The 27957-nt window shown below is 38.1% G+C and overlaps 2 protein-coding genes and 1 long non-coding RNA gene across 9 annotated transcripts in view; 2 read left to right on the top strand and 1 right to left on the bottom strand.

The window, feature by feature from the left end:
- The first annotated feature begins 12 nt into the window (after window positions 1–12).
- myl4 (myosin, light chain 4, alkali; atrial, embryonic) lies at window positions 13–4433 on the top strand. Its single transcript, XM_055194485.2, has 6 exons — window positions 13–527; window positions 1350–1377; window positions 1470–1619; window positions 1716–1889; window positions 2089–2166; window positions 3793–4433. The coding sequence occupies exons 1-6, from the start codon at window positions 393–395 to the stop codon at window positions 3819–3821; spliced, it is 594 nt and encodes a 197-aa protein (XP_055050460.1). The 5' UTR covers window positions 13–392; the 3' UTR covers window positions 3822–4433.
- On the bottom strand, window positions 3369–27584 carry LOC129436388 (uncharacterized). The gene is made up of 7 exons (XR_008641800.2): window positions 27487–27584; window positions 22176–22367; window positions 13828–13991; window positions 7024–7145; window positions 6790–6922; window positions 5485–5578; window positions 3369–3813 (listed from the first exon to the last, which is right to left on the bottom strand). It is a non-coding gene; the product is annotated as an uncharacterized lncRNA (long non-coding RNA).
- The window catches only part of maptb (microtubule-associated protein tau b), a 48093-nt gene continuing 25924 nt past the window's right edge, over window positions 5789–27957 (top strand). For 3 of the 7 annotated variants that reach the window (XM_073857495.1, XM_055194481.2, XM_055194479.2), the window contains exons 1-3: window positions 5795–6007; window positions 6854–6960; window positions 25744–25902. In XM_073857495.1, coding sequence (XP_073713596.1) covers window positions 25761–25902 — 142 coding nt within the window. In that variant the 5' untranslated portion in view covers window positions 5795–6007; window positions 6854–6960; window positions 25744–25760. Of the gene's footprint in view, window positions 6008–6853; window positions 6961–8120; window positions 8255–25743; window positions 25903–27957 lie in introns of those variants that run through there. The other 4 variants (XM_055194482.2, XM_055194484.2, XM_055194483.2 and 1 more) reach the window with 3 other exon arrangements.

Raw genomic sequence — 27957 nt, 5'->3', positions numbered from 1 at the left:
TTCAGTGTATCTCTTCTAAATTTCTATATTTATTATGCACCAAACAAGCCATTCATGGGCTGATGCCCTCTCCCCAATTTCAGAAGCAATCAGATTCATCACAGACAAGACAAAGTAAAGTCTGAGAATGCAGTTGCAAACTACTGAATGCATAACAGTCATGATGAAAGCATCATAGTGTTAAGATGCTAATTCTGTCATGCTTGGTTTGGCTTGTGATGTCTGATCTCACAATGCCGTATCTCCCGTCCTTTTATGGAGGATGGTGATGTATGGACCGTCCCTCTGATGCGGCTTAGGAGCTTAGAGACGACTATAAAAGATCTCAAAAAACATACTCGTTCCTGTCTCTTATCTGACACGCGTCTTTGTTGCTTCATCACTGCGGTAGAATGGCTCCAAAAAAGGTAGAAGCAAAAAAGCCAGAAGCAAAAAAGCCAGAAGCAAAAAAAGAGGCGCCTAAGCCAGCACCTCCACCCGAGCCGGAGAAACCCAAAGTGCCAGAGTTTGACCCGAAAAGCATTACGGTAAGTTCCCGTATGGATTCGTGTTAAGTGTTCACTGTTTAGATGGACAAAGGTTAAGTTGTTTTTAGCTCCTGCTAGAGTAACATCTTGCTGTATTGTACTTTGAGTGATAATTCGCAGATGGTTTATTGCATCATTGGCTTTTTTTGTAATTTAATACGAAAATTTCAGAATAATAAACTAACCCTATTTTTTCTATAAATATAAAGTACGAAGTGTCCTAAATATCATATCGCCTGTTTACCTTTTACAGTACTAAAGTCAATAACATTTGGCCTTAAAAAGGTTTCACACACACACACACAAACTTCGGTTTTAAAAGTCCCTTCTCAGCTGAACATCTCTGCGCAGACATATTCATATTGATCCAAGACCACTTTTACAAATTTAATTAACCTGATGGCCAGAGTTGGGGTTAGGATGATGGAGGCTTAATGAGAGCGGCATGAAAGTGCCTCCATATAGGCACGCAGCTATCCGGACATGAGGTCCCATTTTAAAGCTTAACATTCCTGTTCTGTTGTCTGAGCTGCTTATTGTCTCAGAGGAACGGCAAGGATGAGGTTTCACTGTAATTCCCCCTTGGTCTTCAAACAGGCGTCTGTTATTCTTAGTCTCCATAATAAGCAGGGGTCACATCTTTGTCCAATGACCTTCAGATAGTTCCTCCAGAGACATCTGAGAGTGGATAGTGAGCAGTTGGCAAATGCCTGGCCAGCTCAGACTGAATGATCTTCTAGTATTTCCATTGTGATTAGTCATTGTTTACATTTTGCAAAAAGTATAATACTGTATACACACTTGTGTTGTTGTTGTTTTCAGATTGAGTTTACAGCTGAACAGATCGAAGGTAACCAACTGCTTTGATATTAAACAGTCCCACACTGAAATACGTAATCGCTCTTCATTTCTCTTGTAATATTGTCTGATTCCTCCTCACAGAGTTTAAAGAGGCATTCATGCTGTTCGACAGAACGCTTGCCGGGGAAATGAAGATTACTTACGCTCAGTGCGGTGATGTCATGAGGGCGCTGGGTCAGAACCCCACCAATGCAGAAGTCATTAGAGTACTGGGCAAACCCAAAGCTGAGGGTGAGATAAATGTTATAGCACAGTACATCAATGCATTATTCACCACAAAGTATTGTACAGTTATGTTTGTATTATTAATGTTCAATCTCGCTCTAGAAATGAACACCAAACTGATCGATTTTGAGACATTCCTGCCAATGTTCCAACACGTGTCCAAGTCTAAAGATCAGGGCACGTTTGAGGATTTTGTTGAGGGGCTGCGAGTGTTTGACAAGGAGGGCAATGGCACCGTAATGGGGGCTGAACTACGGCACGTGCTTGCAACTTTGGGTAAATACAAAACACAGCTACACAAAATAATAAACAGACAGCACTTTTGGTAAAATATTGTGTGGTATAATACAATTAATTATACTGATTACTAGAATGGAACCTAAAATAATCTCTGTGGGATATGCTGTGTTTGATTCATAAATATCTACCTTGAGATTAAGGCCAACAGAAAGTCCCTCATGTCTATTGACTGCAGGTGAGAAGATGACCGAAGCCGAGGTAGAGCAACTGATGGCAGGACAGGAAGATGGAAACGGCTGCATCAACTATGAAGGTTTGATCACTTTACAAACTTATTACAAATCAAGAGGCCACAATCTGCCTTAAACAGCTTGTAGATGACTGTAAACATGTGGGCAGAAATAATTATGATAAAGTAGCAAATTATGCATAATTATATAATTGTTATAGTGCACAGTAAAGTTATGCAATATGATACATGGAATATATGAAGAGATCAGATGCAAAAGCCACTAAGTGCCACCTCTGTCAAAAATGAGATAATATTGACCGAATGCTCTCGGCATGTATTATATGTTCATCAAATGCTTCCTAAGCGCCTTCAATTCAGAAATACTGATTTGTCACCACCAAGATTTAGCATGCATACGTTGAATTTCAACTGTAGAGAGTATTTAACCTGGTTGAAGAAGATTTACTGAACATATTAGGATATTAACCAAATATTTGAGCCTTTTATCTTTGTTCAGAAAGGACGGTGAAGAGTAACTGGAAGAGATAGAGTGGAATTGGGAAACAAGCTTTTTGCCAAAAGGCATGCCTGAACTTAAAGGAAAACAGCACCGTTTTTAAATATTTTACTATGTTTTTAACTCAACTTAGACAAATTAATACATGCCTATCTTTTTTTAATCCATGAACTTAATCTTTGTACAGCGCGTCGTGAATGTGTTGGTATTTGGCCTGGCCCCATTCATTCCTTAGGATCCAAACAGGGATGAATTTAAAAGCCACAAAAGACTTCCATGTTTTCATATTTAAAGACTGTTGCATGAGTGGTTACACCAGTAAGTATGGTGGCACAAAATTAAACGTGGCAATTTTTGAGCGGATAAAAAGTGAGAACAGTGTTGTATGGCGGAAGAGCACTTTGTTTGGAGCACTTTGACCTCAGGCGCAGTAATATCATCACTCCTGACTACTCCACCACTCACTCAAACTTACTACAATATTACTGCACCCGAAGTCGAAGTGCTCTTCTGCCATACAATATAGTTCTCATTTTTAATCCGTTTAAAAAATTGCCACATTTTATTTTGTGCCACCATACTTACTCGTGTAACTACTCATGTAACAGTCTTTAAATAGGCAAAACATGGAAGTGTTTGGTAGCTTTTAAATTCATCCCTGTTTGGATCCTAAGGTATGAATGGGGCTAGGCTAAATGCTAGCACCTTGACGGCGCGCTGTACAAAGATTAAGTGTACGCATTGAAAAAAATGTTTTTGTCTAATTTGAGGTAAGAACATAGTAAAATATTGAAAAACAGTGGTGTTTTCCTTTAAGATGGTTTTGCAGCAAAATACAGCCATATTTGTTAAATACCAATGAAATGGCTAAATAGTGACATTTGTAAAAATAAGGCATTTCAATTACAGACTAATAACTTTTTAAATACCCATTAAAGTGAAATTACTAAAAATCACTTTATCACTTTGATAAAAATGCTCATTTAGAAGAAAATGTGTCACACGCACTTAGAGGGTTTTGCATCTGAACTCTTCTTATAATGCTGTATTACATTATTTGTATTACTGTATATATAAACATTTTAGAATGACATATTTTTTGCATATCAAAACAATTAACGTTATTTACCAATGTTCTTTGCTATGAAAATGGATAGAAGATTCATTATCCTTATTCTTTTTCTCCACAGCTTTTGTAAAACACATCATGGCTGGATAAACAAGAGGTTAGGGGAATTATTAAGAATGACTTGAATTATTAATGTAATACTAATGTTTTTATGCAATTATAGTACACCAACAATAAATGTCTGTAGTAAATACCTCAAATAATGTATTTAACATTTTAAACATTATAATGAATGCTATTGAGATTTAAAATGTCATAGTAAATCCCACACTCTAAAAATTAGTTGTTTTTGGCCCATAATGGGAAAATGTTGGACGGAACACATGCTGGGTTGGAAGTGACCCAATGTTGGGTTGTTGTTATGCAACCATGAATTACAATTACCCAACAGTTGGGTTAAAACAACCCAGCATTGGGTCAATTTTGGCCCAGCGGTGTGTTCTGTCCAATATTTACCCATTATGGGTCAAAAATAACCCAGACATTTTTAGAGTCACATTTTTCTCTCTTATCCTATAATGTGACAGACCTCTGCAGTTATCAACAATCCCTCAGAACAACACTGTACATTAATGGCCGTGAACTACCTTTCTGTTAAATGAGTAAACATTACATGTTGCAAATTAATTACATTTGCTTGTTTATTGCTGAAACTGCTTGTAACATTACAGTTGTTTTTATATAAAATCGCATCAATGATGTTGTGTCAAATGAATATTAAAAATATATAATATAAACGTATCTCTGCTCTGATTGTCTCAGCACATTACCTTCAAATAAAGATTCACCTTATTTTAAAAGACAGACATCTTTGAATGTGCAGACGTTCTAATAAAAACAGATTAAAGCAACAGCTGGACAAAGAAAAACCCTTTGAGTCTTACAAGTGTCTGGATTATAGATTTACATTCTCTGTACAGAATACATGGGAAACGCAAACTCACATCTGCACTGGGGCAGTACTTTTTTAAAAAAGTACATGTTTTATGTACCTAAAGAGAGCATATTTGTACATACTGGTACCTCAAATGCATACAGTATCTGTACCCAAATGGTCCTTTTTAATGTGTACCGACCAATTGACAGCTTTTGTACCATTTTTTTCTGAAAGTGTACATAGCTTATTAAGCAAATAATTTGTTAAATAAACAAATCCTTTAAATAGGCTGTAAATACATGTTGCTGACAAATTGTGTATTATTTAGATAAAAGTGATGATATTTGATTCCACACTTTTTATTTGCTGTATGTGTATTGTATTTGCTATTGTCAGTATTTTAATCCAAACTAAATGTGCATCACTGTTCTCATACAGTATGAGACAGCAGATGTCTTGGTCAATAAAGCCCTGTGAATAATTTACATTCCACCGGGATATATGATGAAGCAAATGTAATGTCTCACTTGTTTGCAATGAATGTCTTAAATATGTGTTTTATACAATAAGTGTTAATGTGAAAGACTTGGAACATAAAACAATCTTTACATATGTCACGTTATATTAGGATTTACACTGAGAAAAAAAATCAATTAAAGCCTCCCAACCCTTTTCTTGGATGCACATCAACAGTGCAAGTTTGGGATATCTCCCACATCTGACCCATTATTTCTCATCTTGGAATCTCTAATAATGAGCCGATTCAGGCGTGTTTGAATAGGAAGAGTTGAAAATGTGTAATGTTGGTGTGCCTCCAGGAACAGGGTTGGAAAACACTGGCCTACAGTATCCGAGGCAAATCAGGCAAGGACTTACATTGGTGAGAGTAAGGCGCCATCTAACGGCCAGAAGAGAAACTGCAGCCACAAAAGAACTCAGTACCTCCTATTGTTGAGAACACAATCTGAAACTTTAAAGGTTGACATGTCAAAAGTATTGATACAAAAAGAGATTTAAATGAATCACGGGCATACGTGTCAATGCAACACACACTGACCTTTTAACTTTCTGTGTCTCTCCAACAAACACAAAAACCCACCCTAAAAAATGCCTGCTCATTCACAAGCAGGCTGGTTGCTAAGCAACTCCCTACCAAGCCCAACCTCACTGAAGAACTCACTGTTGGGTTTCAGAGTGCACATCCCACATCTGAAGAGCACACGAATGTGGACAACACCAAATAACAGCATTACCATTTTTCACTGACTGGATTTTGAAATACTGTATAGCAAAGTGAAGGAGAAGAATTGGTATTTCAATTTATGGAGGTAAAAACGGAGTAAAGAATCTCAAGGACTAATTGTTAATGTGAAGGTATCCAGGTGAAGGACTTGGCTTGGTATGTACCCTGGGGAACATGGTTGAATTTTGGGGACAGATGGTGTGGCTGTGTGCATGCTGTTTTTTTTAAACCTATGGTTGGGTCAAACATGACAATTGCTGGGTTAAAGTTAACCTATAGAAATTTCCATATTTGATCCAACCATGGGTTGAAACAAATCATCATTTAAAAAGCATGTGCATATATGCTAGTGTGTACCTTAAATCTTTTATTTTTTTTAAGCAAGACTGTGAATCCATATGGGCCTTGGATGAAACTAAATAATCTATCAGATGCATACAAAAACCTGATTAGTATTGCTTTTAAAATAGATCCTCATCATCTTTAGATACAGATTACTTGCCATCTACTTTTATCAAGCATAAGTCAAGTGTGCATTGATTCAGCAAGCATCTGTGGTTAATGCATTATTTTATTTTAATGCATTTAAACTTGAGTTGCCATGATATTTATACCTATGCAAATATATACAGTGTTTGCAATTACATTTGTATTTGTTATGTTTGTATAAATGCTTGTCTCTTTGCATCATTTAGGTGCTAAGGTAGGAAACCAAGTAACAAATAGACATTTTATATCTATACATTTTGCAGATGGTTTGATGCAAAGCAACTTGCATTCATACTTATTTTGATATCTCTGCACAATTTTAAGTCTATACGAAAGTGCTTTTCTTTTGACCTCACAAAATCTTAAGTTGTAGTAGTCTATACAGTTTACTATGCCTTAACATACACATGCATCAGTTCAGTCGTTTGTGAGTGCATCCACAAAATCACCTGGTTGTTAGTAGTTCAGTCCTGTTATACTGTAGGTTTCTGGTTCATTCCTCTTGCTCTTTAGCGCCCTCCACCGTCAGCAGGACACTGAGGGAAGTGCGCGCTCTGTCAGGGTCTGCTCACTGGCTGACTGCTGCAGTTGGACAGACAATAACTCAGTGTGCCACAAAGGTAAGTGAAACCGGTTTACAAACTATTATATTTCAGTTTGATTCATTTTAAATAGTGTAATACCCTATAAGGCACCGTTTTTACCACGCGCAACTGCAAAGCGCGCGCTTGGTTTTAGGATGTTGTAAATCCGATGATGGGTGTGTGATTTGGACATAATGGGAAGGCAGGCCTTTGTGGATTTGCTGAAAAGGAAAGAAAGAAATAAAATAAATAAATATAATATAAATGCAATTTCATATTACATCGACAAAAAGGTGCAAATAAATAGTGGTATGTTTTTGCATCTAACGGTACTTGTCGTCAGCGTTTCAATGCACAATAGACTCTTTAATGTAAACATTTAAGGGTGTGATTATGATTTTTGACCGGGGTTGATTGCACGCTTCAAATCTCTAGAAAACATGAGAAAAGCCTTGTGCAGCGTTTCATGCGCTCGCGCTGCTATGCCGGTGTGGAAAAACCTAGAAGAATTGTAATGAAGGCTCAAGGCTGCGTAATGTGCTTTATACCGGTGTCGATAAAAGCATGAGGGAACGGCGCAGGTGTTTTCAGTGGGCTGTTTTGTGGCCATAACAAATGATAAATCGATAAACTGAGCCTTTGTGCTGCTTTTGCTCGCTTTATCTGCGTATAAACCTACTCGACGCGTCGCTGATCCGCACGGTGGCTTTACCCTTCGATGTAACGCGATTTTTACAGTGTGCTCTGTAGAAAATGGTGCTGATGCTGCGCGTGAATCCTTCGGCGACACGCGCCTCCACAGGATTTGCATGATAGATCCCGATTCTTGAACAATGGGTTTAAACGCTGTTTATATTGAAATGAATTATAAAGGGTTTGATTGTAAAAAGCACATGTCGACGCTGTAATAGCTGACATTCAACATCACATGGCGCTTTGTCTCCTAGACGACTCTGCAGTTATGCTGATTTAACATTAGGCTAGTCTATAGGTCGATAATACATTTTATATTTTCTAATATTAGCTTATACATAACAAATGACTGCACTTAAAAATAAAACGAGGCAATAATGTGTAACCCTTAACATTTATTGCATATCTATTTCATATTTTCCTATTGCATAAAACGCAAAAAAAATCATAAACGTCGCGGTTGGTATATCCTTGATACACATTCTTAAATAGACTTAATTCTGCATTTTTCAAGGCAACCGGACACACCTTGCTCCCCCGCCCTCCCCGTCTTTCTCTCTCTCGCTTTCTCTCTCCATCACGGCTGTTGCACTCGATCACACTCATCATCTAAGCCATCCTATTGTTCGCTTTGTTTGTAAGTATTTTATATTTTTAAAAATACATATTGCGAATGCGATAATCTTGACTGTAACATCTGAAATGGATGGTAATAGCGGTGCGCGTGCATGTTTCACTTCCTCCCCCCACGCCCATCTCTGTCTCAGCATGCTTGCCTGCTTTAGCCAAACTACACTGTCGCCTTCGTATAGCCTATCCTTAAAAGATGACGAAATGAAATTTGGGTTGTTATTTCAGCATGATTCCTAGCGGTGACCATCGTTCTGGTGTTGGGGTTAGAAGTTCAATTGAGACAACGGTCGGCATTTGGTCCATATAGACTATCTAGACTATCAATGTATATATATATTTTTTTTACCTTAGACACCTCAGTCAAAGGTTCTGAAACGAACCAGATCTTCTTTACCTTTTTATAACTTAAAAAATAATTTTCTGCTACAAAAAACCTTTAATGAGTCAGAGAGGTTATGTGGATGTTTAAAGGTTCAGCCTGTTATAAAACATTCGTGGAACCTTAATTTTTTTAAGAGGGTGTAAAATCGAATTTATCCCCCACAGCCGGATATCTTGCTGTGAAGTTATGCCAGTCATAATTCAATTACTTATGGCAATTAGATCCATGAAACATTTGGTAATTTAACTTTACCAACCATGCAATGAAGTGTGTTTGTTGGCAAGCAGATGGTTGGATAGCATTACTCTTCGTAAGTATAGACAAAATGGTGGTTGTCTGATTTCTCAAGTCCAGTTTAGTCCATTATAAAGCGTGTGGAGTCTTTTCATTTATATTGCCAAGGAGTTTTGAATCTCGAGTGACTGAAAAGAAATCAAACAAACACTATGATGTGACAAATATCAGAGTATGCAATGTATCTTATGTTTTTTGACTGTACTTACTCAGAGGGAGCAGTGAGTTCCCCATAAATAAGGATGGCATTAAGGTCCACTTTGATTCAATCAAAGGTGCCAGAATACAGCCTTTAACACCAAATCAGATCTCAGAAACATCCAGGGTTATATGCATCTGCCATTACTGGAGCTCTTACTGGCTCCAACCAACCAGATTTAAAATCTTTGTGCTATTTGAAGACAAAGACAGCGAGTGAATGTCTTTCTGGTCTGGTAGGCCAGATACCATGCAGCGTGAGATACAGTTTAACTCACTAACGCACCATGGCAACAGATGACTAACTTCCTGTGTGCGACGGCCGGAGATCACAAAAATCTTCCTTAGATGCTATAGCACAACTAGTTGATGTCATATATATGTAGGACAGTCTGTGAAAAGACAATGGTAAAGATTGAAATCAATGACTGAAATCAAATTGGACGCTCCAAATCACAAAATTATTTGAGTTTTTAAATACCAGTTTGTGTCTAATTTTTATCTACATCCACAGCAGACTACACAATATGTGTATCATTAGACTGACATTTTTCCCATCACTCCAGCATCTGTACAGCACGTTTATGTAAATGCCACCAGTGCTTAGAACAGGACTGAACATTTTCATATGCTGAGCGTATCACGCTCTTATCAGCAGCAATTTCATTTGGCAGCATGACAGTTGAAGTCTGCGAGTGTTTATATACAACACACAAACACAGAGATGCCATGCCAGTCAGTTAATTTAATGTTCAGGTTCGGTCCAGCGAGGTGTGATGTCCCTTACTGGGAATGTGGGGACTGCAGGTTTAAAAGCAGCATGGCAGATGGGAAGGTTACGTCTCTTTATCAAGTACATCTGTGCTGGTTGAGCAGGTGATCAAGGCAAATCACCACTGCTTTCTTTCTAAAAAATTTTTTATCTTTTTGTTTATCTAAAGATGTTATATTTCTATTATTTACATGAAGTCACCACAAAAGGTATTTGCACACTTTGGGTGACACAAAATATCAAACCAATGATAACGGTGAAGAAATGCATAAATTGACAACCACTGTCCATTTTGTTGTTTCACGAGTTTGCATTAACATGTCATCCATAAGGTAATGAGATAAAGCATATATGGTGTGCTCTGTAAAAGGGGATGGCTCTGAGCTTGAAATATCTGCCTGAACCCAGTGTACTCCCCTTTCTTTAACTCCTTCCCTGCCAGCGTTTTTTTTTTGTAAGTTGCCTGCCAGCGCCAGCATTTTTTATGATTTTTACAAATGTTTAATGCCTTCCAAAAAATGTTCTTCTTTAAATATATAAACATACAATATAACAAATGAAAGAATAGACCCTCTGCTTTAAAAATTAGTTCTCTTTTTATCACCTCCCAAATATGGGTAGGTTTCTTCAAAAAATGCCAAATATTTTGTAAAGGACTTTTGTTAGAGATCATATTCAGAGCAATGATCAAAACATACACAGTTTTCACAGCATTTGGATCCATAGAGCTTTAGTGTTTTAAAAGGTGGGTAAGAACATCACCTAGTGCAGTGGTTCCCAATCCTGGTCCTCGAGGCCCCCCTCCCCGAAAGTTTTAGATGTCTCCTTATTTAACACACCATTTAACTCATCAGCTCGCTAGGGAGACATGTTTACCATTTTTGAAGGAGATTGATAAGTTGAATCAGGTGTTTTAATTAAGGAGACATCTAAAACTTTCTGTCAGGGGGGTCTCGAGGACCAGGATTGGGAAACACTGACCTAGTGGATAATAGAGGAAACATGGATTGCTGTATAAACTCCTCAATGGCAGAAAAGCACTTTTTTTCTTTAATGACGAGATAAATCGTCAATGGCGGGGAAAGAGTTAACTGGGATAGATGTACCAGCAGAGAGTGAGGCGATGGGGTGGAGGAGGGATGCTGCAAAAACTGTCACAGGATGGAGGTGAGGTACAGATATATATAGAAACCCTCTTTGCTCTGATTGGTTGGAATACATGAACAGACAGTATGTTCCTGTAGTTCATTTAGTAGAGCATTGTGATAGCAGCGCAAAAGTTCATTGGTTCAAGTCCAAAGGAACACACATATTGACAATTTTTTTTTTCATAAATACATTATGGTCTGCATGGTTTCACAGACTACCTTAGCTAAGGCCCAGGACTAGGCCTTACTTAAATTCATATATATATATATATATATATATACACACACACTAGATGTCGCTTTGGGGTTCTAAGCATGTGTCAAAACCGCCGCCATCTTAGAACAGGGGTCTTCTCATAGGAAGTAGCTAGATAAAGCTGCTATCTTCGTCTGTACTTCGAATTCATGGACGATGCAGGAGTTTTGTGCTGCGTATGGATGATAGGCCTACTAGCACTATGCATTATAGTTAGAAAAGTAGATTTTCATAATATCAAAACTTTAATTATTTTTTTGGACTCAATGCTAAATACATGTCTGACTGTTTAAACGAACCAAAAAAAACCCAAGAAAATTGCATTCATGACGATTTATTGTGATTTTATTTTCGTTACACCATTGCCTACAATGGCTCTGATGCGGGGCTCCCCTGTTTCAAGATGGTGGCTCTAGTTGACGCATTCGGTCCAATGAACTGCCGTAGCCAATGCGACATCTAGTGTACATATCTATGGCTTAAATTAAGATGTTTAAGCATCTTTTATAAGGGTCAATGACGTGACGATAATTATTTTGTGTCTGTATGGATAAATTAAATGTCAAAGGGTTAAAATTTCAAAATAAATTTGCAGATACTTGCATACATTCTCTTTTTTTGAGGACCAAGTCTAAAATGTCTGGTTTTATTTTATTTTGAAATAATTTTGGGGGGATAATTGCAAATGTCAATGTGGTGTAACTGGTCTCTGTGTCAATTGGTGTAACTAGTATTTTTTTTTATTAAAATATAAATTGTTCCTAAAAAAAAGTGGAATAAAATATCTTCTAGTTTAGTGTAATATGATTTTTTTTTACATAAATTTTTACATAATTTGTCAAAGAATATTTAAAAACAAATATTACAAAAACGAATTCAAATTTACATTTAGAAATAAAATGGTTTATACTAATAAAATTATATTTTAATATATATATATATATATTTTTATTATACGCTTACATGCCATCAAGGTGGATAAAATATTTAATATTTCTCATTCTTTGGCACAATTGGCGGTTACACCATTTGACATTTTCAGGTCCATTCAGTCTAAACTTTCATAAAATTTGTGCAAATGTAATTTTTTATTGCATACAATTAACATAAATACACAGTGCATTGAAATAAACCTGATGCATGCTTTTAAAACAAGTAAAAAAATATATATTTCTCATCTTGACAAACCGTTTTTGTCACTGACCCACTGAAAAGACGTTACTGGTGTGAATCTTGAGACAAATCAATAGCACTGGTATATTTTAAGATCTGACAGTTCAAGTTATTTTCAGTTGAGACAGCTCAAACATGTGTTTTAAGCTTTATGTTAGGCTGGTTGGTTTTGCTAGTATTAATTTACCTGACTAGACATCACATGCTATAAATGTTGCAGTTGGCACACAGTGACATGCAGCCATCAGCCCTGATCTTGTTGCGCCAGTGGTAAAACTGCGATGAAGATAGAAAGACAAGGGGGGGGGGGGGGGGGGCTTGCTGTAAGCTGCACTGCTAGCTGGGAAAGACGAAACTAGGTCAGAATCAGAGGCACCCAACTGTGTGCGGACAGGGTAGCTACAGGAGTTGCCCATCCCTGTCAACAACCCTAACACACGCATAATAATTCCAATAAAAAACTCGCTGTACGTGATGACAAATTGTCAACAGTTGATAGATTTCACAAAGGGTAACCACAGGAAGTCAACCCCTTATGCAGGACTGGTGCTGGTTTTTTATACCCTCCTGCATTGTTGCGGACTTATTCGAGAACGAACTCACGAACCCGTCAAATGCACGACAATCAGGGCACTTGTGTAATTGGAAATTTCTAAAAGAGTCTCATAAATTAAGTGAGAAACTGGGATTGAGCTCCAGAGGACATTCTGGTTGATTTAATGTGATAGCTTATGATATGAGAATCTCTCCTGGCTGTTAAAGGAGAAGAGATATTAAACAAGCCAGTATTTTAGTTACAGGGTAATAATGACTGCCCAGAAACGGTCAGTGTGTAGTGAACCAGGGTTGTGACTTTGTCTAGACAACACTAGTGAACCCGCCTCCGGTCCGTTAGCCCGAATATAACAACCACTTTCGTTTATAGGCATGATGGCAGATCACTTTTGACCTTTAGATATCCTGATTGTCAGACCGAGAGACAATGAAATCTTTCAGTGTGGCCTTGAAATAAAGCCATTTGACATTTTCTGCATTGTTTTCTGGTCAGGATAATTTGTTGGTAAATTTGTTGGCCAATGTATTAGTGGCTTGGATGATAGACAAGCCACAGAACAAAGACAGGTAAATGGACTGCAAGATGACTATAATAAATTGTAAAGCCACAAACATGATTGTACTGCATATGGTTTGAGATGTGTGTGCTTTTTGTATTTAATCAATTATACTTTCCAAGGCACCAACATTGATGTAAAATTGATGTGAAACAGTAACTATAAAGAAGGGAGGATGTGTTATTGGATGGACTGTTGGGGCCATTTAAGTCTTTGAGAGCACTGTGGGCATATAAACCGACCTTGTTTTGTTTCTTGGCTCATGTTGTATTCATGATGACTGGTCCATTGATTTCTCTTTTTGTATCAGCTGGTTTCTGTTGACGTCTGCCTTTTCTTCATGCATTGCTGTTATCTTGTTGGCCAGCAGGAGATTTGCCTCATTTTATGCTCTTGCTGAGATAACCTAAATACAGAAACAGACAAAGATAATATATGACCCTGTCTGTGAAATGCAGTCTCGTAATCTAATTTGAGCATCAAAGTTGGATTTCAATCATTGATCTTTTTATTTTTGCAGGATGTTCTTTATAATATGTTGGATGATTTTATATAGAAAACTAGCGATGCACCGAATATTCGTCCAAAAGACTTTTATCATCGAAACAATACGGCTGAAATGTTGTGATGACGTAAACAGAAACCGTGACCTGCACGTGCTTGTCTAAAGCAACATGTCTGTGCTGTAGACGTATTTATCCCTGTGTTACAATCCGTTCCCTAGCTCCCTAGGTCGTGAATCAGTACGGATCACGGATTGGCTCGCATGCGATAATATGCAAATTTAAGTAGGGAAAGTTTATAATGTTAATATTCAAATGATTTTAAGCAATTTAAAAAAAGGCGCTAAAGTGAGCAGCTTTCTGTATGCACAGACGCACATGCGGCTGAATGTATCCCGTCCAGCTCCAGTCAGACGTGATCATCACTATGCCCTTCAAATATAAGAACTCTTAATGTGTAATCTTTAGAGAGAGTTGCGCTACTGTGTCTCAAACTGTAGTCCATTAAAATACATTTGGCGAATTATGTGGAGCGACTGTTTATGCTGCGCTGTTTGGAATACGCCCTCCATCTGTGTGTGCGCGTGGGTTTAAGAGCACTCAGTAGTGCATACACGGAGAGACACGTTTTATCTCCACAGAATTATTTTCCTAATAAAAACATTTGTTTATGTCTTAAGTGTATGTATAGATTACAGTCAGAAACCAGTCTGTGCTTATTTGGTCTTAAAGGCACACCGTGGAACTTTTTGGCCACTAAGGGGCGCTAGACATGTATTTTTCATGCCTAGCGCCCCTAGAGGCCACAAGCGTTGCAGCACTGTCGCAAAGGAAAAGAACTGGCCAACCTTAAAACTAAACTAAAAACTAAACCTTTAAAATGCTAAACGATCAACATTTTGAGGCATCAGGGAGAAGCACAGTCATGTTACAACTATCTGATGAGGAACTCGTGGCAGAAGCCATTTCTCAATCTGAAGGTTGCAGCCTCCGGATGTCGTATTTCTAAGCTGCATACGTCATCAAGACTGTCATATTAACAAATATAAAGTTGACTATTATACTTAGTTAATCGTAAATTGTTGCAGTATGCTTATGACTTACGAATGTAATACTCAGTTACCTTAATAAACCAGGCTTGATGACGTATGCAGCCTGCATATTTGACCTCCGGAGGCTGCAGGCTTCCAATTGAGAAACGACCAGAAGTATTTCCTTGCCTTTTTCCAAACAAATATTGTTGCATCCTCTCTCTCTCCCTCGCCACCAGGATTTTCCGCAATGGCGCTCGTTTTTTCTCTCTTTTGTGTGAAAATTGTCGCTCCAAATCCAAGTAAACCGATGTGTTTAGGTCTGCCGCTTTGTTATGCGTCACGCAAGTGACAGCGGAACGCAGCAAATGAGGAAGAGAGGAGAGAAACGCTCGGATCTGATTGGTGAATGAATAGGGTTTGGTTTTACACTGTGTGAGTTTGAGCAAGTTTGACTGCTATAGCATCCTGGATTGTAATGTAAATACCAGACAGTAAAAGAAAGGTAAAAACGTGAACACGTGACTGCAGCATCTGAATATAGGGAACTATATGCAAGATAATCGCCGTCATTTATAAAGAAGATCGCATTTATGTATGAATCAAGATCGTGGGTTTATAAAAAAATTGCCTTAAAGGGGAATCAAACCCGGGTCGCCCGTGTCATAGGTCCGTAACACTAACACGGTGCCACAGAGTCACATAATAGAAGTTGCTCTCTACTATGACGTTAAAAAGTGGACAAAAGTCTGCAAGCGTGTGAATCCAGCGCGCATGCAAATTACAGCAGCACGAGCACAGTGACAAAGCTTGCACGTAAATAGAAACCTGCAGAAATCGGAAATCCTACAGTCGGACACAAAAACCAAAACTGTGCGCATAAATCAACACTTGCGAGGGGAATAACAAACCCCTCGAGTACAAGTAGTTTGCTCACGCGCAGCCGATCTGCTCGCGTGCGAGCTGCGATTCTATACGCGCGAGAATATGATTCTACACACGCGCAAGTCAGTTTTAGTTTATCACTCAGGGCGCGGGGCACCACGACTTTGTGACATCAAATGCCATTGGCCCCTGCTACTACTGTTGTGATTGGCTGTTGCTGCCGCCTCAAGTGTTTAAAATCTTTTTTACAGTATATGCTTATGCTTAAAACGTAATGAGATAATATTTCTTTCCAAACAGCTTTATAAGTATAATACATGTTTTATAATCATAATCTAGTCAATTTAATAGTCAGGCTTGAGGATTCACATTAGTTGTTCAAACGTAAAACGAGAGGATAAGGAAGAACGGCTGAGAACCACTAGACTAACAGTCCATAATAATTGATTGAACAATAATAATTGAACAGGATTACTAATTAATTACTTTGATTAAGGGAGGTTAAAATTGTTAACATAAGACTGCTGGAATTGACCTAATACTGAATATTTTCCTGTTAATAATTATGTTGGTTATTTCAATTATTTGAATATAATGTAATGAATGCAATATAATCTTAAAACAGACAAATTAGTATTTTTTACATCATGTTCAAAAATAATAATTATAAAACGGGCAGTTCTGGTCGTTCATTCTGAATCTGACAGACTGGTTGAAAAATATATCGTCAATTAAAAGAAAATGCTTACCCAACTTAAACACTGATGCATTCAGGATGAAACATATTTTTTGTTTGTTTGAAAGCAGAGGGTCTGTTCTTTCATTTCATATATTTGATGTTTATATATTTAAAGAAGAAAAATTTTCTGGAAGGCATTAAACTAAAGCTGGGTGGCAACTCTTTTAAAAACGCTGGCAGGTAAATTTAAGCATGCTTCCAAACATATTTGATCCACACTTCAACAGTTGCACGAAATAAATGTTTATGTATAAATTAGAGGAATGTTAATTTATGAAAATAAACACCACAGTCTTTAATCATATTTTCATTATATTTTCATATTTATAATCATGTTAAATATATTGTTCATATTGGTTAATCGCTACAATTTGGAGGCAAAATTACTTTGTATTTTTGCTTTGTAGTAAAAGCTGTAATGAGATGCAAGTTTTTAAAATTGTTATGAGAAAATACAAATTTCTGCAACTACTTGAATTATTAACTGCACTGATCAAATCAGGGAAGCATTTTCTTTTAATTGACGATATGTTTTTCAACCACTCTGTCAGATTCAGAATGAACGACCAGAACTGCCCGTTTTATAATTATTATTTTTGAACATGATGTAAAAAATCCTAATTTGTCTGTTTTAAGATTATATTGCATTCATCATTTGCATTCAAATAATTGTAACAAGTAACAAGTCTTATGTTAACAATTTTAACCTCCCTTAATCAAAGTAATTAATTAGTAATCCTGTTCAATTATTATTGTTCAATCAATTATTATGGACTGTTAGTCTAGTGGTGCTCAGCCGTTCTTCCTGATCCTCTCGTTTTACGTTTGAACAACTAAGGTGAATCCTCAAGCCTGACTATTAAATTGACTAGATTATGATTATAAAACATGTATTATACTTATAAAGCTGTTTAGAAAGAAATATTATCTCATTACGTTTTAAGCATAAGCATATACTGTAAAAAAGATTTTAAACACTTGAGGCGGCAGCAACAGCCAATCACAACAGTAGTAGCAGGGGCCAATGGGATTTGATGTCACAAAGTCGTGGTGCCCCCCGCGCCCTGAGTGATAAACTAAAACTGACTTGCGCGTGTGTAGAATCATATTCTCGCGCGTGTAGAATCGCAGCTCACGTGAGCAGATCGGCTGCGCGTGAGCAAACTATTTGTACTCGAGGGGTTTGTTATTCCCCTCGCAAGTGTTGATTTACGCGCACAGTCTTGGTTTTTGTGTTCGACTGTGGGATTTGCGATTTCTGCAGGTTTCTATTTTACGTGCAAGCTTTGTCACTGTGCTCGTGCTGATGTAATTTGCATGCGCGCTGGATTCACACGCTTGCAGACTTTTGTCCACTTTTTAACGTCATACTCTACACTCCTTAAGTAACCTCCAGCAAAATTCACGTCAAAAAAAATTGTGTGGAGGAAGTGACGTATGCCGTAAAGCAGTCAAATTTTGTAGTTTTTTTGTGCTCTGGTTACTACCAGAAACCCTAAGTTTTAAAGTACGAGTAAAAGTGATACAGACCCCGTGAGGCTATGGTAGACATGTCAGTCAACCTATTTAAAGTCGATGGACTATCACAAGGGTCTTGAAAATTTATTATGAAGGTTGAAAAATTACATGGTGTCGCTTTAAAGAGACAGTACCCTCAATTAACCTACTTAAGTGTTATGATTCATTTATTTAAATTTCTGTACCTAATGCTAATTTCAGACCTTACTTAATGTGCAACTTTGTTCTTTTTTATAAATGTTTGTAATTTCTTTATTGGCCTCAAAAACTGTAATGTGATCCGAACCGTGAGTTTTGTGATCTGTCACACCCCTAGTAAAGTTAGTACACAGGAATAGCCACACTCTAAAAACAAACGGTGCTATATAGCACCAAAAGTGGTTCTTTGCTCGTAATCATAGAAGAACCGTTTTTAGTGCCATATAGCACCTATGAAGCACCAGTGAAGCACCTGTGTAGAACCGTATAGTGCTATGTAGAACCATATTTGGTGCTATAGTGGTTCTATATGGCCCCTATATGGTTCTACATAGGTGCTTCACTGGTGCTTCACCGGTGCTATATGGCACTAAAAACGGTTCTTCTATGATTACGATCCAAAGCAACAGTTTTGGTTCTATATAGCACCGTTTGTTTTTTTAGAGTGCATAAATGCAATGGTACTATTAATTGGCATAATTTCTTCTGGTATTTCGGTTTCGACCTTGGCTTCCTCTTTTTTGGTTTCGGACAAGAATTTTCATTTCGGTGCATTCCTATAGAAAACAGCTGGGTTTTTACATACAGGATCACATATTTTGCTGTTTTTCAATTAGTACTTGGGTATCACTTGTCAAATCATTTCTCACATAAGATCAATGGGCCATCTTTTGTCACCAGTTGTACAATTCTTAATTTTTTTAAGCAATTTATTAGAGTGTTGCAGGGATGACGTATTTTTGTAGGCTAACCCGATAGTTAGTGGGATACTGGTTCTCTCGCAAAAAAGCCCATTCATTTTTCCCATAGACTTTTGGATTGTTGCAAAAAAGCTGTGTTTAGCAAACATTTATAATACTCACATGTTTTGTTCAACAAGTTAATCTTCACAAATTTTATGAATTCTAAAAGTCAAAATTAGCTTTATATATTTATAGCAAATGCATTTACAATTCAAAATTCGTAACATTTGTATTCATCCGTGAAGATTACATTGTTGGACAAAACATGCAAGTGTCTTTAACTTATGTTAAACACAGAGATTATTTTTTTTGCGATAAACCAAAAAGGATCCAGTATTTCGCTAACTCCTGGGTTAGCACTCTATTGTGAAGTCTTTAAATGTTGCATTTCGATACACTTTCATTAGCTCAGGCATGATGATTCAATCTCATGGGCATCTTCATCACTATGATGATTACATAGGATTACAGATCATCATGTCAAGCCATTCACAAATCTACCTTTTGATAACCGGGTTGCAAGAAGCTGAGATTTTACCAGATGGTCATTTTTCCATCTGAATGAGCAGAAGTCACTCAGGGTCAGTTTAGCGGAAAATGGTCGATCCTCATCACACCATGACCACTGACAGGTTACACAGCATGACGTTTGACACACATCACTGGATCTCTCAATATTATATCATCTTCTAAACTGTCCTCTGTATCATTTAGATATACTTACTGGCCGCTATATTACATTTGTACTGTGTAGGCCATGCATGACCCAAATGGCACACTTGATGCCTATGGCCATTATGTGCACACATCTGTAAAATAACTGAGACTGTGGGGATTTCCTGATCTTATAATTTTTTTTACATATTTTCTGAGTTGGCTAATTTATGTAAATTCGCACAAAGTGATTTGTATGATTATCATAAAAGAAACGCCCCTAACCCCAACATCACAGGGGCAAAAATAAATCATACAAAAATGTAAGAATATGGTCGTAGAAATTAATCTGAATTAGCCACCTTGCAAAATATGTACAAACAACGAGATAGCACTGGGATTTCACAGACAGCTTTTTGTCGAACCCGCTTTGATGCAAATGTATTGCTGCGTTCACCCCAGCCACGGTAGAGGCATCAAGCGCGAGTGATTTCAAGGTTAAGTCAATGTGAAGACGTGTTGATGCGCGTCTGGAGGTCTCGCGAATGAGGCGTGTAGCGCGGCACAGTAGGCGCAATTCCGCCTAGTTCGAATGGTGCGAATTGAGCGTTGACACGCCAAACGCGCGAGTTGAAAAATGCTAACTTTGGCAGAAAAACGCGGCGCGTTAACCAATCAGGAGCTTGCTCTAGTAGTGACGTGATTACAGGAAGCGAGCGGAGTCGCAGAAGCCCCTCCGATGACGCGAATTTCTCGATCAGTCTTGATGACTAGAATTTAACGCGCGAATCAAGCGAGTAAACTTAAAATGTTCAAACGGCTAACTAGATGCGGTAGACGGCTGGTGTGAACCCACGGTAAAGTGGACTACAGTCTGTGTGGGATTACATCACCAAAGTGTAAACTCTAAAGAGGACTGCAAGGGCTTAAGGCAGTATTTGATATAGTGCCATTAGATACAGTTTGTTGGTGGGCAACATGTGACCCTCAAGAAGCTTTTTATTCAGATCTGCCATGCTGTGGAATCATTTAACACGCCCTGGCAAAATAACATGATCTGATGAGAGAGGACAGAGCTGAATGCAGTGAAATTACCCACAATGCCCCTGTCCTCTGTATGTGACGCCCGCTTGCAGCTGTATAATACAGGCTGTGCGTGTGTCTATCACTCCCTTGTCTTTCGCCTAAAGTGTTCTCCCTCCTTGACCTCTTTCTCTCAATCTCTTATTTCCTTGATTTCTTATGTCATGTCTTTGTTGTTTCTCTTCTTTTCGCCCACCCTCTCTTGTTCTTTCAGCTTAGTGAAAACCCTCACACATTCTCTCTTCTTTCTGTACCTCTCTGTATTGTCTTCCTCAATACCCCGCTTCAGCACTTACCCTCCTCTGCACATTGTTTACTGTAAGATTGAAAGGGTAGAGCATGGCTCTTATCCTGACAAAATGGCCGTCCACTCTATCTGCTGAATAGTTTTGTTAGTTGTAACGTAAATCCTAAAGTTACATGTGTGGGTTTTGTTTAGTGAACATAAACTTATTGTAAAATAAAAAATATATATGCCTGTGTTTGTATTTATTTTAAATTCTTTAAAGTTAAGATTTAGACTACGTTTACACGTGGCCGGCTATTTTCATAAACGGACATTTTAACCTCTCCGGTTTCAAAAATAACATCGTGCACACATGGCAGTTTTCAAAGTGTTAATTGACACGTACCCATGTATATATGCCATGCCAAACCTCTAGGTGGAGGTGTAACGAGAAGCTCAAGCCCACATAAGCCAATCAGAATCCCGAAAACAGCAATGAATCACTTCCTGTTCCTTTTTTGAACAAGGTCGCACTTTTGGCATAGGTGCGAGCTCTGGCGCATACTCAGTTTACATGCAACCGTGTAACCGAAGATTTTAGAAAGAATCGGATTCAGAGGCGAATTCTCCGTTTGTGTGTAAACGAAGGAAAATGTCTCAGTTTTTCAGAATAACCATGTGGCCTGACAGGACAGAAGGTTGAACTGTTTCTTTGCATTAGTGTCTTGCACATTAACACCCCATGCTACATCCCTCCTCTTTTCTGCTCTCTAATTCTATTCCTGCTTTCTGCAATTACGTGTGCTGAATATTAATGAGATGAGAGTAGTCCGTCCCTGGGTGCTGGCCAACTCACATTACCCTTCTCTATCTCACCCCTGCGACCGACCGATCAGGGCCATGCCTCTTTCAGCTCATTGTCTTTTAAAAACCCCTTATCATTACCCAAACCACCTTTACCGTGCAATTCATTCCAGTTCAGTCCTTTCTACTCTGTCCCAAGCCCTTACCACAAAAAGGAGGAAGGACAGAAAAATCCAGAAGGGCAGACAGTTCTTAAAGTGACAGCGCTGTTCTCCTTGCACTGGTCAGTAGTGATCGGGATTATTCAGGTCAAGTGCCGTGAATGAGTTTGGTTGTAAATCTGATTCCCAGACAGAGGAAGCAGAACTGAAGCACAGGGTGCAGATTCACATCTGCTCCTGAACAGAGAAACAGAAAGAGAAAACAACTAATTATTCTTTTGAACATGCACTTAAAGGAATAGTCTACTCATTTTCAATATTAAAATATGTTATTACCTTAACTAAGAATTGTTGATACATCCCTCTATCATCTGTGTGCGTGCACGTAAGCGCTGGAGCGCGCTGCAACACTTTGATAGCATTTAGCTTAGCCCCATTCATTCAATTGTACCATTTAGAGATAAAGTTAGAAGTGACCAAACACATCAACGTTTTTCCTATTTAAGACGAGTAGTTATACACGCAAGTTTGGTGGTACAAAATAAAACGTAGCGCTTTTCTAAGCGGATTTAAAAGAGGAACTATATTTTATGGCGTAATAGCACTTTTGGGAGTACTTCGACTCGGCGCAGTAACACCCTCCCTCTCCCATTATGAGAGTGAGAAGGGGAGCGGACTTTTCAGGCGAGTCGAAGTACTCCCAAAAGTGCTATTACGCCATAAAATATAGTTCCTCTTTTAAATCCGCTTAGAAAAACAGGCAACTTTTCATAGTACTCCTACTAGTAGAACTGCGTCCACTAGGGGGAAACGTAGTCGGCGATCCACTTTTTTCTTCTTAAAGGCTGGGTTTTACGCCTCGACAGCTTATAAAAACGTATTTCTGGGTTCTTTGGCTTGTTAGCTGTACATATTGTCACATAGCAGCTTTTAGGCATTATTCTGTTTTTTTTTATAAGCCAGAAATGACAAGGAGGCGACCTCTAGCCATACAAAGTCAATGGAGACGGTTGGATTGTTTCCCCCCGGTGGGCGTGGTTTTCAAATTTGCATAACTGCGCTCTGTCTCTATCAGTGTTTGCATTTCATCTGCTCAGTTGCATTTTAAAGAAAACACCCAAAAATGACAAATTTTTTGCTCAGGCCTAAAAAGTGGCAATTTTAACATGCTATAATAAATTATATTTGCTATATTTTGAGCTAAAACTTCACATACACATTCTGGGGACACCAAATACTTATATATAAAAAAAATCTCATAATATGACCCCTTTAATAATCTTGGCTCTATTCCAGTATAAAAGAGCCACTTTTTTTGCAGTCAAATCACTGCCTAACCAGGACCTGTTATTCTGGTCTTTATTTTTTTGTGTATTTTCTGACAAATATTTTCAATACCTAAATGATGCACTAGTGATTGCCGTTGCTTATTTATTTCTGGACTGACTGTGGGTGCAGATGGTTTCTAAATACTGTTTACAGATATCACAGCTCAGTCTGAATAATGGATGAGGGCCCTGAGGGAATAGGGCTTAAATTTGCACCGGTTCTGCTTCAGGGAAACATGGCTTTTCAGAGTTTATTAAGAAGAAAGAAGCGACCCCTGGGGAATTTTCAGAATAATGCCCCACCTACTCAATCCTTAGTAAATGTGTGTCTTTCTAGTACCAAGGAAAAGGCTTGTATAGAGCAAAGCTTTAAAGGCCATTTTGGGTTCAGGTTGATGGGTCCTGTCCTGTACATGTACAAAACCATAAAGTTCAATGAAACTCAACAAGCCACCATACCAAACATGAAGGGCAATGCCCTCTGCATTCATTCCTGGTTGTGGGTCACTGCTCAAAGCCCCCGCTATAGACGGTTTCAGCAGTAACAACATAAACAAGCAGCTTTCGCCATTTAAATCTATGACGACTGTTTTTGGAGGATATCTATATGTTGAAGCTTTGACTTTGAGGATGATGTAAATGGCAAATGCAAACCCATCGATGCACCTTTTCCACTATTTTCATCTGCACAGCATTTCTCGCCTAAAACGAGTAGGTTTTCGTATAACCTCCACATTCAGATGACCTTGCTATGCAAATCTGCACAGTCAGTCGCAGCCAGGCATAACATTAAGGTGTCCCATTGCATTCACATAGGTCATCAATGGAAAGGATTTTGGGATGTAACACCATTGCATGTGAACTAGCCAACACAATTTAATAACTACGTACCTACTACATACCTACCTCAAATTAAGTGGCTAATTTATATTTATCTGTACCATGTCATTTGTATGTTTTAGTAGTTTGCTATCTCCTCAGTGATATTAGGGTTAGGAGTGGAGTTTAATTCATGCTTTTTTGTAATATTCCCATTGTATGAATTCACACGAAATCGCTACCACAGAAAATAGGTACATTCTCCTGTGAGATAAGGTTGAACTAGCTAACCTAGTATGATGCTGCTGGATTTACTATTAGCTCTTCTGGGAGTGTATATCAGTACAGACGCTATTACGAGGAACTACTAAAATTAACCAGGAAAACCACACTCTCGGTAAAAACAGGAACAGGAAGCAAACATTTGGACAGACACATACTTGCCAAAGCACATCAATGATCGCTACCAAGAGAACAGGATACACTTTTCTTTGGGTGTGCATTATGAAAAGGAAATGTCATGAATCATATAATGACATTATATACTAAATAATCCAGTTCCTGCTATAAGGTTCTGTTTTTTTAAGCTTCTTTTGAAATTCAGACTGGTTTCGTGCAAACCACTAGATGGAGAACATCTACACTAGTGTCAACAATCTTATTTTTGTGTTTATATGGCAAGCAGCTTTGAGGAAGAAAACTCTTCTAACCATACAAAATATGGATGTAGTGTCCGTGACGTCACCCATAGATTTTTTGTAAGCCAATAGTTGGCGGAGCCTGCAGTCGCCATCTTGGCCTCACGTCACCGCGCATCACTCGCGTGGGTGAAGCTGAGGTGACTAGCTCGACGGCAGTGACAGCAATGTCAGTTCACCTGTCACTCAAGTGGCCACACCCTTAATTAAGCAGAACTTTAATGCAGGGTTCACACCAGACGCATTAGAAGCGTCAAGCGCGAGTGATTTACATGTTAAGTCAATTGAAAGACGCAATTAGGCATCCTGCTGCGCGGTAGGCGTGGAACATGCGATGCGGATGGCGCATTCCGCGCGAATTGAGCGTTGCCGCGGAAACGCGCGAGTTGAAAAATCTGAACTTTTGCGGCGTTAACCAATTAGGACCTTGCTGTAGTAGTGACGTGATTACAGGAAACGAGCTGAGTCGCAGAAGCTTCTCCCATGACGCCAATTTCCGCAATTTATCTCAAATGACTAGAATATTTTACGCACGAATAAAGCGAGTAAACTCAAATGTTCAAGCTTCCAACTACGCACGGATAGCCGCCTCTATCGTGTCTGGTGTGACTGCAATGGCTTAATATAATTTAAACGGATGTTACAAAAATAACCCCCAAGTTATTTAGTCACAGAAGTGTTTCTAATGCTAACATCTAATGTTTTTATCCATGCAAAATAGTCACACAAAACGTATGATTTTAAGCATTTTCTGTTTTGACTCTACAGACTGAAATCATTTCAATATGGACCATCAGGACCACATGAATTCTGGACAGGTGGGTGACTCACAGCACTCTCCTGATGTAGCCAATTTGTCCATCAATGACGGCCATCAGCAGGACTTGAAGAACGGAACGGCGGCATATGGGGACGGCCCAGTGAAAGGTCAGTTACTGTATCGTCATAGGAAGAGGTTGATTTAACATAAAGAGAAAAACTGGACTTTCCACAAAATAGTAAGATGGGTTGGGTGAAACTTGTGGATGTGTATTTCTCAAGTATTTCTTGCTAATGTCTTATACTAAAAAACTGATATCTATGCTGATAATGACATCCTTTGACGATGTATCAGTTTCAGATGTCTGTAAAGGTTTTCATTGATTAAGGTCAGAATGCAGAATGTCTAGTGGAATTAAGTTGAGAGAATATAAGTGGACGATTGCTCTTAATTTCCATTTGTTAAGGTTGTGAATGGTTGTGAATGCCATTACAATGTGGTGCATAACATTAAAATCCATTTAATCCATTAAATAGACAACCATTACACTTGGATTAATGGTGATTTTTTTTTTATTGGAAAACTAAGTTCCTTACAAATAGCTTCTACAAGACGTGTCCAGGGTTCCTGCAGGTTTCACAAAGTCAAATTTAAGACTTTTTAAGACCTTTTTAAGACCATTATGAGTGAAATTTAAGACCAAAGCGGCACAATGATCTCAGAAATTCTCAAAACATTATATTTTTATTATATCTTTGTTTATTTATTTATTTGACAAATAAAATCCACTAACATGGGAAGATCAGTATGGTCAGCTGCTGATATGTGGCTTGTTAACATGTTTTACACTTTCTCCACCCATATGTTATATGCATAAATATGCACTATACCGCCATCGCATTTATTCCCCTCTCTAATTACACAATAATGAAATGAAAAGGAAATTTACTATTAAAAGGCTGTTCGTGGTTTGTTGTGTGTTGCAAACAAGGCCGTTTCTAAATTCGAAGGCTGTAGCCTCCAGAGGTCGCATTTGTAGGCTGCATATGAAAACTGTGTAACACTAAAGTTGACTCATTTTTGATGGCGCGGGACTTGACGGCCTGACTGTTTCAGTTGATTTTCAATAAAGCAGTGTTGATTTTTTCGCTTCTGGGTTTCAGAACCTTGCAAATGCACTGGCATGCCACGGGCTAGTTGGTTAAATTAACACAAAAAAGATTTTTCTCGCCAAACCTACAGTATACAGTCGGATCAACAACATCTGAAATATAGCTTATGGCATGAATTGCGTGGATTATAATATAACATTTGTATTCTCTTTAAAAAATAATGATTAAAAACTGGATTGAAGAGACATTCAGTGACACGCAAAGTGCAGAACTTTTCTTTTTAGAGGCCCACCCATCAAATACATTCTTCCTCCGTCACGTCACTGAGGCATTTTAATTTACCATTTTATTTTTTTTTCAGACAACCTTTTTGGGAATAAATGGAGGTAAGAAATGTAAGACTTGGGTTAATTAAATTTAAGACCTAGGGTGAAAATCTGGCCATTTTTAAGACTTTTTATGGCCTTAAATTTAACTTTCTAAATTTCAGACTTTTTAAGACTTTTTAAGACCCCGCAGGAACCCTGGTGTCATGGTTGCTTTGTATCTTTACAGTGGTTTTGGCAGTAAAGAGCAGGGATATGACAGATTTGGAAATCAGTAAAATGTCATAGTTTATAACAATAAGGTAAAACTTACCCATTGTGGATTGTTCTGGCACAGAAGACAACCTTTAAGCAAGCCCCAGGCTTTTTCACAGAGCACGGTCAAAGCCTTCTTATCAACCAGAAACCTAAAATTGAAAGCAGAAATAGTTCAACTGTGCTGGCAGTACTCAGTGAAGCAGAATATCTCGAAAATGACAAAATGCATTAGATTTCTATGCAATTCATTGTCAGCTGTTTAAATAATGACACTAGAATAATACTTTTTTTATTTTAACTCTTATCTAACAGCATACTGATAGACAGAACACATAAAGGTCATTTGCAATAAGAATGCTTGTGACCCTAGATCAAGAAAAAGGAAAGGTGTATGAAACCTAGCTGGTGAAACCAGTCACCATGCATTTGAATTGCATTGAAAAATAAAAAGCTATGTCAAAATTTCCCAAATAAGTTTCACTGAAAGTGACATCAGTACTTTAACCCTTTTACGAAAACAGACTCC

The sequence above is a fragment of the Misgurnus anguillicaudatus genome, chromosome 19 (genome assembly GCF_027580225.2).
Source record: "Misgurnus anguillicaudatus chromosome 19, ASM2758022v2, whole genome shotgun sequence".
NCBI classification, from domain to species: domain Eukaryota; kingdom Metazoa; phylum Chordata; class Actinopteri; order Cypriniformes; family Cobitidae; genus Misgurnus; species Misgurnus anguillicaudatus.
This window is presented reverse-complemented; position numbering and strand designations above follow the sequence as displayed.

What these genes read in the sequence shown, in the direction of transcription:
- myl4 (XM_055194485.2), top strand. Translation starts at nt 393, where the DNA reads ATGGCTCCAAAAAAGGTAGAAGCAAAAAAGCCAGAAGCAAAAAAGCCA. An exon ending in TACAGCTGAACAGATCGAAG is followed by an intron (nt 1,378 to 1,469) that starts GTAACCAACTGC and finishes TCCTCCTCACAG; the next exon opens with AGTTTAAAGAGGCATTCATG. An exon ending in CGGCTGCATCAACTATGAAG is followed by an intron (nt 2,167 to 3,792) that starts GTTTGATCACTT and finishes TTTTCTCCACAG; the next exon opens with CTTTTGTAAAACACATCATG.